This window comes from Crocodylus siamensis, chromosome 1 (assembly GCF_052110815.1).
Source record: "Crocodylus siamensis isolate JL-2025a chromosome 1, ASM5211081v1, whole genome shotgun sequence".
Lineage (NCBI taxonomy): Eukaryota > Metazoa > Chordata > Crocodylia > Crocodylidae > Crocodylus > Crocodylus siamensis.
The window spans coordinates 33614565-33633581 of record NC_143395.1 but is presented as its reverse complement, the minus strand read 5'-3'; the positions used below and the strand labels follow the sequence as shown (position 1 = coordinate 33633581).

The 19017-nt window shown below is 38.4% G+C and overlaps 1 protein-coding gene across 1 annotated transcript in view; it reads left to right on the top strand.

Moving 5' to 3' along the window:
• SNTG2 (syntrophin gamma 2) overlaps positions 1-19017 on the top strand; it is a 597901-nt gene that overhangs the window by 523962 nt on the left and 54922 nt on the right. Inside the window, exons 13-14 of the mRNA XM_090031379.1 lie at positions 4377-4448; positions 8884-9093. Coding sequence (XP_089887505.1) covers positions 4377-4448; positions 8884-9093 — 282 coding nt within the window. The remainder of the gene's footprint in view (positions 1-4376; positions 4449-8883; positions 9094-19017) is intronic.

Sequence of the window (19017 nt, the reverse complement as noted above, 5' to 3'; positions counted from 1 at the left end):
GCTAGGGAGTACCCCACCTTCTTGGGATGTTTGCCTACTATTACCTGATGGTATTAAGGTAGAATTCTATCCCAGAGAAGGAAGCCAGCTTTGCCATATGGGCTGTCTCTTTACTAGTCCAAAAATAATTAGCTATGGCCTGGAGCGTGGTCTCAGAGGCCTGTAACAGGGGGTCCTCTGACCCCTGCCTCCTGGTTGATTAAATGCTCCTGCTGTTATTTCTTTACAGACAGGAGCTAAACAGAGTACCTTCTCGGCTTCCAGGAATTGCCCGTAATCCATCAGTCACAAAAATAAAGAATTATAGGCAGGTGTGCCCCTCGCCCCCTGCCACCACCTCTCTCTAGTGTAGGGTTTCTCCTTTCACCACTTCCTTTGTCTTTTCAGGTCCTTCTCTGCTCATTCTGAGCCTATCAGCATTAGTTGCTGGCTTCCAGTTATGGTGTGTCTGCCTGGTATTAAAGTGAATTGCCTGTGGTGAGCTGAGGTTATGTGTTTCTGACCTGAGGGAATTAATTGCTCAGGATGTCCTGTCCCTGCTTCAGTGATCCTGAATAGGGCCTTTCCCTTTAAGGAACTCTGGCGGACAGTGCATCAGCAAGGACAGCTGTGGTCTGACCCTTTAAGGGGCCAGACTACAGCTGTCTTGGCTGAAGCACTGCACCGGGCATCCCTGTTGCCCATCCCTTCACTTCTGGGCCTGCCTGTACCCCTGCCTGGGGAAACTTGTGAGGTAAGGGGATTATCCCTTTCATGCCCCTAGACCTACCTCGGGTCTTCCTGGGAGTACTGCTCTGGGACCAGCTCTCCTTCTGTTCTGCTCCAGCTGCCACTCATCCAATTGCTCATCCCATTGCTAGTGAGGCAGCTTGGTACCCGGGAGCTGAGGTGAAGGGAGCAAGTGGAGATTTCCACACCCTTTCCCCGCCCCCCCTCCCCCCCCCCCGCCCATAGTCCCCCTTTCTACACCTGATCCTGATCTAGTGAGGAACACCTTGAAAGACAAGACAGGGAGGAGGAACCCACATGCTACCACCACTGCTTCTGTGCCAAGCTGAGCCCAGTCCCTGTACAGCCCAGCTGAAGGAGAACAGGGGCTTCCCTTGCCCCTGGGATTGGGAGGAGAGCAGTGACACTGGCAGGTGGCATAAGGGAGGGGCAGTGGAAGGGGAGGGGAAGAGGTATGCCTCTGATCATGGAGGGGAAGGGAAGTGGGTGAAATTCTTACTTGCTTTGGGGACTAAAGTCCCCAGCTTCTGCTCCTACCATGTGGTCAGAAAGGGGGTTGTGGCTATACCACTGAACATCTAGATTCACCCCTCCTACTATCACTAATTTTTAGCATAACAGTGATCTAGAGATTATATTTAATTTAGAAATACTTTGATAATTATAGGAGTTAGCAATAAGTAATATCATCTGGCTCTTTTGGATTACAACATCTTTTTATTTTTTGTTTCACTGCCTCAACCTTCATAATATTACTTGTATTCTTATGATGCCTTTGCCCACTGGAATTTTTCAGAATACTCCAACATATAATCTTAAGTATTCTTATTTTCTTTTAGCACACAGAAAAAAGTTCTCGCTTATGTAAGTGGTGTTTGTGGTGTATATCAGGCCCAGTATCTCAGTTTCAAAGTCATGGAAGATTGTCAGCATGAAAGAGAACCTAAGGGTAAAGGGGAGTGAACTTAAGGATGGAGTGTGAAGATTTGGCAAGAGAGAAAAAAGTTTAATCTTCAAGACCAAACCAAGACATGATCAAATGCAGTTACTGCCAGGAAGGACAGCAGCTTCATCATTAAGTGCAAGCACAAAAATAAAAATGTTTTTGCTTCTTTGCCCATCTGATCACAATTTCTGCCTAAGCATGTTCAAATGAGCCATTAGAAATTAAGCAATTTAGATTAACTGTTGAAACAATTGAAAACTATACTAGTTCAACTGTTTATCCACCTGGCAGCTGCCTGCTTTACAAATGGACTACACTGTTGAGGGTACCTAGAAAAGGCTGGGATGTGGGGTCCCCATCCCATGTTTTGCAGGCTCTTCAGCCTGCCAGGAGATAGGTGGCAGCACAGAGCTGGGTTGACTGGCTGTAACTCAAGGCAGCTACACCCTCACTCCTAACAACACCCCTTCCTGCCTAGCCTGCCAGCTCTCAGGCTGTTAAACAGCAGACCCGTAGGGGTCTGCAGTCTTTTGAAGCTGGGGTGCTGACTTTGGAGTGAGTGGTTCTTTCACCACAGTGATGCTGGACTTCTGGCCACAGGAAGCCCCAGTTTCACCAGCACTCTGGGCTCTCAACCTCTGCCAGCTCATGGTCAGGAGGGGAGGTGTTTAACAGATGACAACCCAGTCCTGGATTTTAATAGGTTTTCCCAGGTGTGCACAGAGGAAACCTGGGTGCAGACAGAAGAACAGCTTCCCATTGTAAGTCATGGTGCTTTTTGGGAGACTCCCCTAGCAACTCCCCTCCTCCCTTCCAGCCTTAGAGCTGTTTTCAGAATGGGAGGTGGGGAATGGAGTGAAGGGAGCTCTTTCTGGGGCTTCCCTAGCTGGTGCTGGAGAGTGGGATGAGTGGGTTAGAGCCCTTCCACCTTCAGGGAGGGCTCTAACATGCTCCAGCACTGCCTGAAAAAACCCAAACCGAGCTCCCTCCATTCTCTTTCCTCTCTCCCATTCTGAAAACAGCACCAGGGCTGAGAGGTACTTCAGACACAAGTTACTGCAGTCACACCCACATGCAATGAGGGCTCAGATTTCTGTGGTATCAGGCCCTTTTAAAGTGCTCTGTAGCCCATGAACTTCTGTTTGGTCATAGCTGTAGAGCACTTTCAGGGTCCAGATCAGGCAAAAATTGCCACTTCTTTCTGCACCTTTGCAATCAACCAAACTAGGCTTAAGTTGATCTAAATTCCAATCTGTACAGACATTCAGAGAGGTTAAATGAGGCAAAAAAAATGCCTAGCCTGATCTAATTTAGTTCAGAGCACACCCCAAGAACTAGGAAAGGCCAGTAGCTTGCCCCAACCCCAGGGCTGCAATTTTTACACCTCACCTCATGCTAACAAGGCTATTTTTAGCCCCACTAACTCCTTACCCCTTATGCCTAAAGAGACAACCACCCCCAAAAACCTACTAACCACCCTCCCCAATGTAAAACTGGTTTCTATGTGTGCTCCAAACATACAGTAGGTGAAGCTAAACTGCAACTCACCCCCTGAATTAAATTAGGATAGTTCAACATCACCTCTGAGTGAATATATTAAATGGTTGCACCAGATTTAACCCCACTGTGCTAAGTCCACTCTCTTCATCTCTTACAACATTGTGGATGTTTTGTCTGTCCATGCCTCTAATTTTACCCAAAACCATGGATGGCCCTGCCTATTATAAAATGAGGCATCATGTGAGATTAGATTCTAACTATTAAGCAAATACTTTGATGACAGTACACAGACAGTTCCTTGACTTGAGGCACTGTAAATATGTGTACCTTAAGGCAGGTCTGTCAAATTCATCTGGGCCCATGGGCTGGAGGAAGATCTCTGGGCCAGATCCAGCTAAGCTGGAGCCAGTGGGTAAAGCCAGTCCAGTGGGGCATTGCATGCAAGCAGTCAATGTGTCAGCCTCAACAGGGGCTTGTGCTACAGGTAGCACATGGATTGGACCTGATGCTAGAAGCACCACCTATGGCCTGTGGAACTGGCACCCCCACATGACTGGCCCTGAGCCAGGTCATGGCACGTGCTACAGGCAGCACAAACCATGAAGCAAGTATGCCTTCCTGCACACGGTGCCCCACTGAACCAAACCAGCTCACTGGCTCCAGCACGGCCAGATCCAGCCCATTCAATGCCCCAGTGGAGAGCCCTGTGCCCCAGGGCCAGAGCACAGGGTTGGTCTGGTGTGGGTGCTGTATGCGGGTGCTGCATGCGGGTGCCCCACAATGACCTGTGCCACAAGCAGTGCCTGCAGTGCTGAATCAAGCCTGTGCACCATACTAGCACCCCAGGCTGCAGGCCATATGTTTGATACCTCTTGCCTTAGGACACTGTAAGTTCAAAATAACTGATTTTACTAAAGAGATGATTAAGCAATTTCCTTTGTGAAAAAGTGGTTTTAGAGGAATGCAATAAAATTTAATATATTTTAGCTGCAATAAGGATTCAGTGAATGCCTCATTAAGAGACATACCAGATGTAATAGATCACATATTACATCTGATACCTGATATTACATTAATACACATATTGTAAAAGGCTGGGGTTTTCATTTATGTGTGTAAAAGAACAACCGTTAATGGCATTTCTTTGGGAGTTCTGAATCTTTACAATAATATGTCCCTTTGAACTTTTTTGGTATTGCAGGTGAGCACACTAGACTGGGTACGAGCTGAAAAAATCTATAACCTCTGTGAGGTTCTGTTTAAAGTTCACAAGGTAAGTTCCCTTAGAATGACTGACTGCATTATTTAACAAAGATAGTTTACAGTTTCCTAACATGAAACAACTTTTAATTATAATTAAGTTTAATCTGAGTTATCAAGATCCAATCCACAGTCTAAAGTTATAAAACCAGTTTGTAACCAGTGACTACTGCAGTTACCTATTTAAGTATCATTCATTGTGGAAGCTGGATTAGTTTCTAAAAAAAGTCTAAACTTTTTCTAAATTGCGGCAGTATTCATTCACATTTTAATGACTGGATATACTGAAGCAAACTATAGTCTGTAATAAAGCCCAGATCTTACAAAGTTTTTTAGGTAGCAAAACCATTTTAGGGAGGTCCAACAACCCATACAGACAACCTCCAGCCAATTGGGTAAGTATGGTAGAATTGCTGTCTTGCCAACTTTGACTCTATTGCCAATCGCACTGCCATTCTTAAGGAGAGGGAATAGGACTCATACTTCTGCCCTTGCCTCTGTGGGACGAGTGGAGAAAATCTCCTCCACTGCCACTCCAAAAAATAGGCTGGCTGAAAATTTGTAGGTGGGCCATCACAGATTAGTAAGAGCTACTAAAGCACAGCCATGTTAGGATGTGTGATTATCTGATGCTGTTTCCATCAGAGAACTTGCAAAATCTGACTAGAACAGTTAATGGAACAGAGCATAAAATGCCCCCAAGTTATTGATTCTATCCCTTGATCCTTTTCTGATGCAGTAGTGAGACTAAAAAATGGATAACAATGATGTAGATATACAGGAAGCCTTTTAAAAGAGATGTCGGTGTGTTTTTTTCTCATCAGACTATTACCACTTGTTAATTTTATACTCAGTCCTTCCTTTCATATTCTGGCAAGGTTAATTTCAAGGACAGCTATCTTGAAAGCAAATTCCATGGTTATATTTTCATTAAGAAAAACACGTAGGAAATAAACTACCCAAGATTCGACTGTTAATGTTCTTAACATTTTAATAAATGAATGCTTAATTGTCAGTCTTGGCGAATACATTAGAACACACTAAAAAAGCTCAAATGCAGCACTTTAAACCTTTCTGTTGACACTTTAGTATAAATGATAATGAAGAAAACTTAGCAAATCAATTAAGATGGAAAAAAATATGGATCAATTTAAAGTTTCTGTTACTGTCTAAGGTTGTCAGCCTTATGGCAATATGAAAACTGCAGTGTGAATAAAGGTGTATTCAGAGGCCAAATTAGGACCAACAACAATGCTGTTAGGGTAAGTAAAATAAAAGTTAGTACATAGTTTTTAAAACCTAGATATATTTTCTCATCTAACCCCAGATATTACATTACAGAAGTTAAAATGCGCTTATAGAGATTATAGTTTGAAACAGTAAGGGTGTTTTTACAATTATTTGTGCATATGATAGTGTTTGCATTGCTTACATAGTGATTGCATACATACAATTACTGTATATCACTTATCTGGTAGTAACATCCATATGATTAAAGCTTTTTATTTATTTGCTTATTAGGTTTATATCCCAGTGTATCCCAAAGGCTCAAAGATGCTTACGATAAACAGCCCACAAAGGGGATTCCTCAAACAACTCCCCAGAACCAAAAAACTCCAGCTCTCTCCTACCCTCAAATGCTGCCTCCCTGCCCAAAGCCCCACAAAATAAACCATCCCCACCAGTCCTGACCATGTCTCTGAACCACTCACATCCGATTACAAAATCTCTTTTTCACTCCATCCCCTGCTGGCTGACTGTGCACTCCCATAGCTTTGCCTCAGTCACAAGGGAGATCCTCCACCCTTCCCAAATATCCCTTCCAATCTTGCACCTAATCTCCTACAGAGGGGCTGCAAGTGTCACCAGTTCTCTAACTCCCCCTCTCCCTCACAACACATGCAACACCGAATTCTAAAGACCCTTAAAAAAAAGGAACAAAAGGAAGATCTTTAGTCCCTGCCAAAGGGCAACACCCAAGGGTGCCTTCTTGGTGTCCCAGGGCAGTGTCCATCCATGAAAGTCTGCTGGTTTTGTAAGGCCTGCAGACTAGCAGGGTCCTTCTGACTCCTTTTAGTGGTCGTGTTGGTGTTCCTAGGACTATCCAGTCTCAAACTGTTCATCCTGATCCACATCTTGAACTATTAGAACTAGTGTCTTCTCCACAGTACTTACCTGGAGTCCAGGAAAGTGGAGCAATGGGAATTATATTCTTTTATTTCCAGCTAATGTCAGAATATAGCAAATAGGACCCTATTTACAAATTATTTTATGTTCTTTCCAGTTTTGCCACCATGCCAAACAGAAATAAACGAAAGATGGGTCTTGAATAATAAGGAAGTCTAGAATGCTAATATGATTTCAAATTAGTAAAACAGATTAAAAATAATATTTGACATTTACTTATAGAAGCTTCTTATATATTTTGCAAACTATAGCTGGACATTAGGAGTAATTGTGTAATATATTTTTGCTTTTATCTGGATACATATTAATAATCAACTGAAGATCACACTAAGGTTTTTATAAAGTGTTATTTAAGTTCACTAAAAAGACTAGTATATGGATCACTTCCTTTCGTAAATAAAAAGAGAATAAGATTCCCTTCCTATCATTCATTCATTGAATGATGGCATGGACCTCTTTTCACTCCATAAAGTTGCAGAGTACTCCTGTTAGATGTTGGCAGATCTCTGAATGGCCTTATTGCCATTTCCAGGCTTAATTCATGAAGTGGATGGCAAACTCTGGCATTCCCAGCATTTTAGCACAATGTAAACCAAACATAATGGAACAAAAGTTCTTAATAAGCAGTGAAACTTCCCTCCTACTACTGCCTGAGTACATGCACTCACATATTTGGACTTAAAGTGAAAAGCTAAATAAATAAAACCATTGGACATGCTTCCAAAAACAAACAACTCCCCCCACACACATACATACACAGTCTTTCAAAACAGAATGCATTGCCTGAAATGGATGCTCTTTAAAAGAAAAAATGCATCATTTCCAAAAACATTTTCATTTGTGTGGCGGGGGGAGGGGAGGAAGTGGGGTTGTTGTGTATAGACTTTTTAAGTTTTAAAACAGGTAGTGGATAACATTTCTGTAACAGAAAAATTGAATCAATCAGTGCCTTGATTAAGCAGGAACCTAAAAGGGGGAAAGTAATTAGTTGGATTTATTCCTAGTAAACTCCAGTGACTTTAACTGGCTTATACCATATAGATATTTTCAAATCTCTGAGGTGAAAGAGATGCTTTTATAAAGACGTCTGTTCATCATATTGCATATAGCATACAACTAATGTTTATTTTAAGCTAATAAATGAAATATTTTAATTTAAAAAAACTTGTCCAGTTTTCAGTTGTACAGTATTGCCAATTCTCATGATTTTTGTCATTGTTCTTAAGGGCTACACTTCAGGAATATGAACAACTTAGCTCTCTCTTTTATCTATATCTATATTTATATATAAATCAAAGAAAGAGCTAAGTTTTTCACATTCCCGAAATGTACACTTTAAGAACTCCACCAAAAAATCATGAGTTGGCAACACTGGTTATATGAATTCAGATATTTATATCAAAACTTTTGTATCAAACATGGAATAAAATACTCACAAATTGTCTTTTCAGTTGTTTAGAAAAGTATGAATTCAAATGTGTCCCTATAAAATAAAATGATATGTAGATATGTAAGTACCCTTCCAAGTAGGTGCCTAGAGAAAAGGTGAAAATAATCAACAAGTATTTATTTTTTTCCTTTATTCATAGTTCTACAGTTAATAAGTACAGTACTTCTTTCTCTCTGCAGCTTGAAGGCTGAGAACTTTGGTTCATTAGCTGGATGTTTGTAGCCTTTCTTGAGGAATTCCTCATCATTTCTTGGCTTCTAAAAAAACTCAGTGATGGTCACCAGTCTTATGAAGATAGATAAGGGCTTTATTAAGCTCTGATCAAATTATGTGCTCCTTAACCTAATTATAACATTTCAGAATTGCTTTAAAATACCACAGGCCCTTCAGGATGTTTTAGGTCACTGTCCCTAATGAGTTCCATTCCCATGTCCTTATGCCTTCTCAGCAGAAATTGTATTTCTTATATTTAATATCTGGGGTTACATTGCTTGCCGGTGTTTTTGCAAATTACAGAAATACCTGGATTGGATTAAATGATAAAATGAGGAAGTCCGCTATCAGTAGCCTGGACAAATACTAAATGATTCTCATACTGTGGCTCTGAGATGGATAAGTATTATCACATCAGTTTTAGAGAGGGGTTAATTAAGATACAGAGAGGCTCAAATTGACAATAATTCAATCTCGAGGCTAAGAACAAAACCGATATGTCCTGATCCTGAGTTACTTGCTCAAACTAGAAGACAGCAGTGCTTTATCATATATGTGTTAGTAGTTGAAAAACCACATACTAAAACGTGTCTTTCAGCTCTGGCTTGCTGATGATTGCTGGCTACAAGCAAAGTTATATTTAGGTATTCATCAGGACTATGATCTTGAAGACCCAAGACCATACTGTTTCAGTGTCACGGTTGGACATGGCAAGAATCATTATTTCAATGTAGAGCTGGCCAATGAGTTGGCAGCGTGGGAGAAATCATTTCAGAGATCAATTTTCTTGGAAGTTCAAAGAACAGGGGTAAGTAATATATGATTTAAATACTGCATCTATTTAATTGTTTTTAATTAATTTTAAATGTCTTTAGACATTCTTATGGAAAGTATTGTTTAAAGTGTCTCTGGAAATTAATGTCTGAATCCTATGATATAGAGGAATCCATCATCATGTAAACATTGATTGGTCTATAAGTTCGTACTCTATCTCATATGAAAAATAGTTTTTATATGAACACATTATTATAACAGTTACCCTAATAATAATACATGAAAAATGCATTTTGTTATTGAAATCAGAAAAATGAACCGGGTTGTTAGCCTTCTAAAAGGTTAATCTTCCAGTAAAAAAGGACTAAGCGTTCACATTCAGAAAGAGGTTTAGTTGAGGTGATATGGTGCGTTATCTTGCATAGCATCTAGGCCTCAGTGCCAAACAGTAATTAAGGCAGACAAGGTTATTTGGGTAAAGGTGATATCTTTTATCAAACTGACAAAATCATTGGAAAAAAGTTCTTTGCAAGCTTTCAGGCACAAATACTCTTCCTCAGGCATAAGGAGAGTCTGCAGCTGCCATGTTTTCTTGGTGGAATAGAAACCAATATGCAAAATACAGGTCTGTAAAAATGCAAATGTGTGGCAGTGAGGATCAGAGGGAATGGGAGACAATAGGTGTGAGACAGGTGGGGGAGGTGCGGGAAGAGGGTAATGTTGAACTGGTGATAGAATGTAGCCGGTAAAATGCAGACAGGTTAGCTGGGATTATCAGATGGCAGACTGGATTTATGGCACATTATAACCTATGTCCTAGATGATTTTTTGTATCTAATAGATTTATGAAGTGAAGTCCATAGGCTCATTTACAAATGGTGACTAAAAAGAGTAGAAGAGCAATGTTTGTCTATAATTGTATCTCTCTCCTGTTTTAAGTGACTCCCTGCAGCCCCCAGATTAGCTATTTCTATTAATACAGGATTCACCATGTGACATGTCTACTTAGACTTATATCACATAGCACCAGAGAAGGAGGAGCCGACATTTTTGCCCAAGTTCCTAGTGTTTAGAATACTTGTCTAGGAAGAAAGTGAGTTTTAGGTTTCTTCACCTAAGGGAGGTTCAAACATCTTCTTCCCAGGAAAGTGGCCTTACCACTAAGCTGTCACTTTAGAGTAGGCTCAGAATACTCTCTGTCCTGCTGAAACTGGGTCTCTAGACAACCAAGTGAACAGGATTTATGAGCTCAGGAGATGAGCAAGCCATTAGCTCAGGCTCCTGCCCTTAGATGACTGATGCATATTGTACTAAAAAGTTATTGGGAAAGAATATATAAACAGCATCAGTAGCAGGGCCTAGAACCAAAGGCCTACTCTTCAGGATACTGCCCTTCACACTATGATACAGAGTCATATTACTTTTTATTTGGTCTTCTTCAGGATGCATGAACCTTGTGCTCCTGACTGCCCAGTGGCACTGTTTCAGCAGGAGGTCTTTGGCACTCATACCTAAATTTTCTGCAAGACAGTGTACCACATCATTCAACTAGATCTATGCAGAATATATTTGGGGCACCAGGCCCCTCAAAGGACCTGTAGGAGCAGGGTTGACCACTTAGTGAATCCCAAGGAGTTTTAAGAAGATTGAGGTACTAACAGAGATCTCGCATTCAAAATACCAAATAATTCATACTACCATGGTCACAATGGTTTTCAATGCTGTGGTCCATTTTTGCCTATGGACTTACACTTAACATTTGCCCAGACACCTAGGCAAGCTTATGCTAAGTCACATGTTAGGGAGAAGACACTTTGGGCATCTTGACACATGCTCCAGGGTGGGGGTGGGGGTGGGGCATTTTAATTGGAGTGGCTTCTGATCTTGGGAGGCGCTCTAATTAAAACGCCTGCAGCATCTCATATGCATTCAGCATTCCATGCTTCAAAATGCTGATGGGACACTTTAACAAAAGCTTGTTTAACTAGCTTTAGTTAAAGTGCCACCACCATTTTGAAATGTGGGGGCACTGGGTACACATGATGCCAAAGCTGCTGTTGCATTCTAATTAAAATGTGTCAGAGCAGGCATCAGGTATGTGTATAGGTGTCCCTTAATTCCAACTAAAAGGTTGCTAGACCACCTAAATCCCCTTTTCAGGCTGGGTTTAAATTAATTTACAAGATCCTCGATTTTTAAAATTGAGATACCAGATTGCATTTTGTTCTCATATTATGTATAGGTAATTGTAAATGAGGAGTGACTCACTTGATTTGAAATGGTTCAGCCAGTGTAAAATTGTTACAAGATGAATTTAAAAGGTGTTGTGCTGAATGAGTAGTTCTTAGCTTATCACTGGTTTATGACCCATCTCAACCCACTTCTTTCCTTAGCTATGACAATGCAACTTCTGTTCACTTGAATGGTAATTACCTTGGTGGTTTTGAAGACATGGTTGGATGTGTGGTTTTGGATGTAAGACTAACATCTTATTAAAAGAATGCAATTGTAATAAACAAACAGTAAGGTAATTAGTAATACCTAGAGGCCATATTCCCAGGTGCACAATACAAGCTTCTAGCTACCATACAGACTCCTACACCACTCCAAGACCCCAGAGCTTCCAGAAGACTAGTTCAGCCCTAAATGCAATTTAGCAGAGTCTTGATGCTAATTTAATAAATGCTGGTTTGCAATGGCCACAGGTTTTTATCCCAGGTAGGAACTGTAGAGTACATTCACACTTCCTTAAGCCTCTAATCCATCAGCATACACTATGTCTGATGGACAAGAAGCCTAGGAAAGGTTATGAAGTAAATTATACTGGGCTTCCACTATTTAAGGCATAGGATCCCCATATGCCAGGAAAATCTCCAGGCACTCGAGACAATTTTAGGCTTGTTTGGACCCCTCAAGTAGAACAATGGTAACAGAAATGTTGAAGATGCATGGTCCTTACAGTCTATAGGGAAATACTATTCTTTAGATAAGTTTATTTAAATAAAAATAATGTCAGTAATTCTGAGGTATTTCCTTTTCTGAGATGGACTAATTTGTTAAGGATATTTTTTTTTCTCCAAGCAATCTTTGAAAAAAAGTTATACATATTATAGATTTTTTTTTACTCTATAAACAATGGCATATGATTTTCAAATTCCTTGCCGCCACAAGCTCAGTAATATTTTTTGGTAATTTTTTTTAGTTTTGGCTTCTAATTTTAAGTTAACTTCTGTGAGTTAATGTTAAACATCTACTAGCATGTCTTTTAGCCAAGTATGTGCATGAAGATAAAAAGTTATCAAATGACATGCCTTATATGACATTATATGACATCTTTAACTGCTGAAGGGGGGTGGCTTAAAATGGGAAAAAATTATAATGCTTGCAGTGGAGAGTCAGGTTCATACGGAAGAGGCTGTCTTAAAATAGAGGAAAGGGAAACCAGCTTTCAGCAGATTTCTATTGTGTTTTATATTGAGGATTCACCATCCAGCAGATGGCTGACCCCAGAGACAGGAAGGGCTTACAAAAAATTCTAGGTAGGTACATCTTTGGAGTAAAACCAGTATATTTATTTATTCCAATAAATATGTGTTTCTGTATTTCTGGGCATTGATTTCTTCCTTACAAATTCTCAAAAGCTGGTTTGAAAACTGATTAGGATTCTGAGAGATACTAAGACTGTTCACTGTGTATACTGGGCACATCTACAGTAATCCCCCCATGTAAATTAAAGAAATAATAATTAGTTCCCTGACCAGCCACATAATTATCCTATTTATTAGTAACATAAATAGCACTCAGAGTAATTAGGGTGAAGACTAGCCAAGAGGAATTGGCTCTGTACCTAATTTAAAAATAGATAAATTGCTGAAGTGCTTATTGTTGAATCTCAAAATCTAATGCCCTTCTACAAAACTTTCTACAGGACTTTCTATGTTAAGAAACAGTTATTCACTTCTTATATTTTTGTGCAACTATCTTTCTCATTTAAGTTCATCAAACTTCTAACCAAAAATAATGAAATAATAATGATCCTTCTCCCAATCTTAGTTCATGCCAATCAGAAGCCTTCAGTATGACCATCCAGTTAGAACCCTGATGGCAGGACCCAGGTTTTATCCATCCTTCACTTATTTCCTTGCTCCTAGATATATACACTGCTTCAAACTACTGTTTTTGCCTGGGATTAGGACATCCTGGGTTCCTTTGCAGCAGTGAGAAACATGCAGGTTGTTCTGACTCCACACATTCCTGCTTTACTTCATAATGTAAACACTTAAAGGGTCAGGTGCAAGAAGTGCCCTCAGTAGGATTGCCATCTCTTCAAAAGTATTTCAAGATCAGCAGAGATGAGTGTTCAAATGCTGCATAACATACAAATGTTACTGGCAGAAAAAAGGCTAAAGCATTTAAAGGATCACCATGTTTGAGACTAGCCTATCCCTAGGAATTTATTCTTTTCAGTATTCATCTTACTGCAGTGAACACAGTCTGAATTCACATACCACTATCCCAGACTCACACCCAGTGAGAGCAGATCAAACTCTGTCAGTCAGAATTTCAGTCATTCTTTTTAAATAGTACCTGTTTCTACGATCGATTCAGGTGTGGTAAAGAACCCTCTCTTTTAAGTAATAGTATATAACTTTAGCTTAGACACATATACACATCTGCCTATACACTTGCTTATTTGCTCTTCAGTTAAAACGTGTTGGAGCAGACTTGATTAATTAGGTCTGCTCTGTGTTCTAATTAAACTACTCTAGCATTGCCTCATTATGCCTATTAAGCCTCTGTGCATTTTAAAATGGCTGCTGGGGCATTTTGACTAAACCTCATTTAATGAGCGGCCATTTTTAAATGTGTGGCGACATAATAGATGTGACAATGAGGTGTCTTAGAGTGGCTCTACAGTAACTACTCTGCTTAAAATTTTCCCTCCCCACTTACCTCTGAGCATGTATATAGGCAGCCATACTTTTCATTCTGGTTATAAGGATAAGAATAAAGTTTATTGGGTGCATCTACCTCAGACACTACTGTAAAGTCATTACTGCATGTTTATTTAGTATTTGTATGGGCAAGTACTAAATAAATCCACAGGATCCAGAGTTATTGCACAGTAGCGCTGGTTAACGTCTTTTAGGCAATGCTACTGTGGAGTAGCCTAATAATACTGTGCAGTAGTGTATTAGCACTGTCCGTGCTGTAACATGCTACTGCACAGTATTTTTTGGCTACTGCACAGTCAGTATCTTGTGAGGACACAACCGATGAGAAGCTTTGACTACACGCCTGGTGAAAGGAACTGTATTTGATAAGAGATATTTAATAAGGGATATTGACAAGATGAATATCAATAGAAGGCTAGTAGCCTCTAGAAAGCCATCTTTGCTATGTTTACAACTCTATTCTGACAACAGTAGTAGTAATAAGTACTGAAGAAATACAAGTAGTATGATGGTATTTTTAAGGCCCTTATAAAGTTGTTTTCTTTACCACTTTTTAAAGGTTGAAAGTCCTTCAATATTATTTATATGACATTTCCAAGCAGTCTAAAACCAGTTGATCGGTAATAAGAAATTGAAGATGCTGGCTGCAAGGAGGTACAGGGACTGTGGTGTCCAGGAAACCCAATAAAACAGAGCCAGATTCCCCTAAGCAAAATACAAAGGGAAGTAGTAGCTCTTTGCAGACAAACTTATTGCATTGGAACTGTCTATATTCTATTGCTGAAAAATATACTGTGTTTACAAATGGGAGACTGCAGGGTAATTTGGACAGATGAGAGCATTGGTAGAAACCTTTCAAGTGAAATAGAGCTATTTCTCCTTTTTGGGGGGAAATACCTGAGGTTTTCATTCCAAAGGAAAAAAATGCTATTATGAGTAATTTATTGTAAAAAATCCCTTTTGTATGGGAAACAATGGGATAGGGGTTAGCTTCATTAGAATTTTAGGAATTCATTGAACCCCCACAAATACCATCAAGCACCTCTTGCTAACACACAATAGTCTGACAAGTCTTTTCAAATTTGGTTTGCCTCTGATTTAACTACAAGCTTCTGATTTAACTACAAGTGCACTCAGCAAATCAAAGCTAATATTAATGTATAATAGCTTCACTATGATTTATTTGTTAGTGAAGTAAAAGAGATACTTAGACCAATAATAGAAGTATCGAAAGTTGTCTTGTTTCCAAGTTTGTTGCCTCTTCCTTTGTCCATTACTGCTTCTAAGGTATTTGCCCAGGATTTGATTAGGTTGTGTTTTGCACTTACTACAAATGAATAGCAAAAAACAGAGAAAAGATTTAGCAGCCCATGAAAACTGTTATTTTACAAGCATGGAAACTGTCACACAGGTAATTTTGAAAGAATATCTGGGAAGAGAAGCATCTAATAGAATGTTCTTGAGATACTTGTAGTTGGTGTTAGGGGAGAGAGATAAGGAAGTAACAAGTTCTCCCTCAGAGTTAACTAGAGACTTGGAGTTAAAAGCTTAATGCAGATCCAAAGCAAGAATCATTTTCTGCTTCCAGATATGCCAGAGGTACAGAAAGAACCAGTAAGAATATATGGGTATGATGGAAAAGATGATAGAGTGGAGAAGGGAAGAATTAAAAATAAACTTTCATGTCTTCAAAAAGTATTTTATTTTAATTTGCAATTAAATGCATAAGTAGAGAACCCAGACATCCTATTTTAAAAAGTTGAGTCCCCTAACCCTTCTTCCTTCTAAAAGGAATCTTGTTGACTTCAGCAAGTGCTTTTCACAGTAACTTTATAAAGTATAAAACAGGTACTTGAAGATATGGTATAAATAATATATATAGTGAATGCTGTAGGAAAAAGTCATGAAGCAAATGAATCTGCTCCTCACAATCCTGATATGGTTGAATAACTTGATTTCATAAATCATTTATATTGCTTGGTCAAAAAAAGTTATTTTTTATAGGGTACTATACTGCAAGTTAGATTTGATCCTAGATCCTAGCTTAATGCACTTAGAAGGCTAGATTAAAGCCATCACATGTTAGCCCCTCTGTACAGTGTTATTACTTATGATGATGCCAAAAGGGTAAAAGCTCCAAGACTTTTTTTTCTCTTTAATGCTGTAATTCAGCATTTTGGCACTTGTCACAAAATCATGTAGACGATCAGAGGAATTAACCTTGACTGTCAAAAAATTATAGTTAATATGTTCAGTCTAGTATTTTTCTATATTAAAGGACAGTAAGATATCAACAGTTAGAAGTGTGGTCCTAGACTTTCCAATTTTGAAGTAAAAAGGGTTTTTTTCCCATTTTTATAAATATATAATGTATATTATTTATAATAAAAGCTGTATAAAAGGTAAAATGATTATACTGTAATAATAGTATTGCAAATAGAGTATTTCATTTCAATTCAAGGAAATAATCTATGCAACTAATTATTAGAAGTGCACAAGTCAGTCATAATGAACAACGTAATAATATACTTAATTTAGCCTCTGCTTATGGAAAATCTGCTAGTAGATCTCTACATCTTGAGATTTTTATCTGTTGGTCTGATGTTGATGCAATATAATTTTGTACATTTTAATGCTATGAATTAAAAACACAGTTCTTGTAAGTGTAATGACTAGTCAATAATTTACATTTGAAGTGGAGCTATTACTTACAATTGGTTACCTAAACTGGAAGTTGATTGTGTCAGTTCCTGGACTGGGTAAGTGTGAAAAAAATATTGTGTGAATATTTGTGGATGCAAATATAAAATTATCTTTCCATAAATATTTTATGTGCAACTTAATATTTGCTTACAATAAATATTGCTCTTTATCATGAAAATGACAAAATATAGTCAAAACAAATTTACTTACTATCACTTCTCTGTTTTGTGCATTAGTTTAGCAGTACCATGTTATTTGCCAAAACTAGACTTCAGCCTTGCATGTCCTCAAACTCTGTTCTAATCCAAAATAAAATCCACCAAACACTTTCTGGTCCACTTCCTGTTCTTATTACTGCTAATTAATTTTTTCTCAGGTACTGAGAGAGCACAAACCTGAAAGTTATATGCCATATCTCTCCATAGTCCATGTCTTTCTGCCTCAGGTTACTTTTTCTTTACCACTTCTTCTTAAAGGTTGAAAGTTCTTCAGGGTTATTTATATTACATTTCCAAGCAGTCTAAAACCAGTTGATTGGTAATAAAGTTTTGCTTAGTAAGATTAAGGAGAAAAATCATCAACAAGGCTTTCTCTTGCATTTTTGTTGCATCATATATCTTCTCCTGCAAAAGCATCCTTAAATAGTTATCATCAGGCCACTGGAGGGAAAAAGCAATATTTTCCATTTCACAAGCACCCATTCTCAGTGTTCACCCTTTTCCTTTCATTTTTCTTTTGTCAGATGGTAAATCAGAGACTGAATCTGTAGTACCAGGTGTCTTCTGTCATCCTCTTGGCTGAGGCTCTGGTAGTTGTGCCCCCTGAAACTGTCTCCATGAAAATATTCTTACAAATTTCCTCTCTGAAAATAATATAATGATCTCTTAGGGAATATTTATTGTCTATTTCTTAAATACTCAGGATTGTATTCTGTTCTTGGACAAGGAGCATTTTTTCTGTAAATGTTTATGATATTAAAAATGTCTTTGAAAGTAAATCCACATATTTTGTTCTAGCTTCCAAAATAATCATTATAAATATCTCTGACCCCAAGGATTGCTTGATCTTTGGGTTGGTCATAACTGCTTTTTAGATTAACCCAATTCTTTCTGCTTTCTTATTACTTCCCCTTAAATATAATCTACTGAAGATATAATTAAAACAATGTCAGTCTATAGCACCATTTATGTGACCATTACAAAAAGTCTTAGCAAAAACATTCCAAAAAGGCAGTTCCTATTTACAGACATGGTTCTTAGTACTTTGGGGATAAGTATTACAGAATGAAAAAATGTGCAAAATTTCGCTGAAATGATTATAGTATAACATTACTCTAAACTGGTGTGGGGGGGGGGAGAGAGAAAGAAATAGAAGCATGCTGCAGCTAAAAACTAATTGAGCTTTGACATAACCAAAAAATATAGATTTGTACATTGCAGCTTTATTCTGAGCCCATCGGAGCTGATCTTATAAATCCTAAAGACTTCAGTACGTCAAGATCAGGTACTTGTTGAGGAAGGATTATTGCTAGTGTCTAACTCATGGAACAGTGTTATATTTAATAATACATCAATCATGGCTGATGCAGGACTGTATTAAAAAGAATGAAGGAGAGTAATATAATTATTTCCAAACAACACGGGTTCATGAAAAATAGATCATCTTAAACTAACTTGATATATTTTTAATAAAATTACATGTTTGGATGATGAAGGGAATCATATTAATGTAATATTCTTAGAGCTCTGTAACACATTTAACTTGATATGAGATTTTGATGCAGAAAAGAGAATGAATATGAACATGTACAAAAAATGAACATGGCTCATAATAACTGAATTAGAAACCCTCAATTAATGGGGTTCAATGTAATCATGAACATGATATCATCACTGAGCAGAAGTATTTTTACTTGGCTTCTGACAGAATTCATTCTTGATATTACACTAATATTTTACCAGTGATCTGGAAGAAATATAAAGTCATTGCCGAAAAAGTTTGCTGATATTACAAAGATTGGGGAAAAGATAAATGAAAAAGAAGGAAGGTTAATAGTATTAAGTAGTCTGGATTACTTGGTAAGCATGGCATAAACATGCAAAATGTGTTTTAATGTAAGGTTACTAATTTAGGGACAAATAATTTAGTCGCTACTTATTGGATAGAAGATTACATCTAGGGAAGCAATACTTGTGACAAGGTTTTGGATGCCATGGTGGCTAATAGTTAATCATGACCCCTTTATGCAATGCTATGGTGAAAGAGCTGTTATGACTCTTAATATAAACAAGAGACTAGTG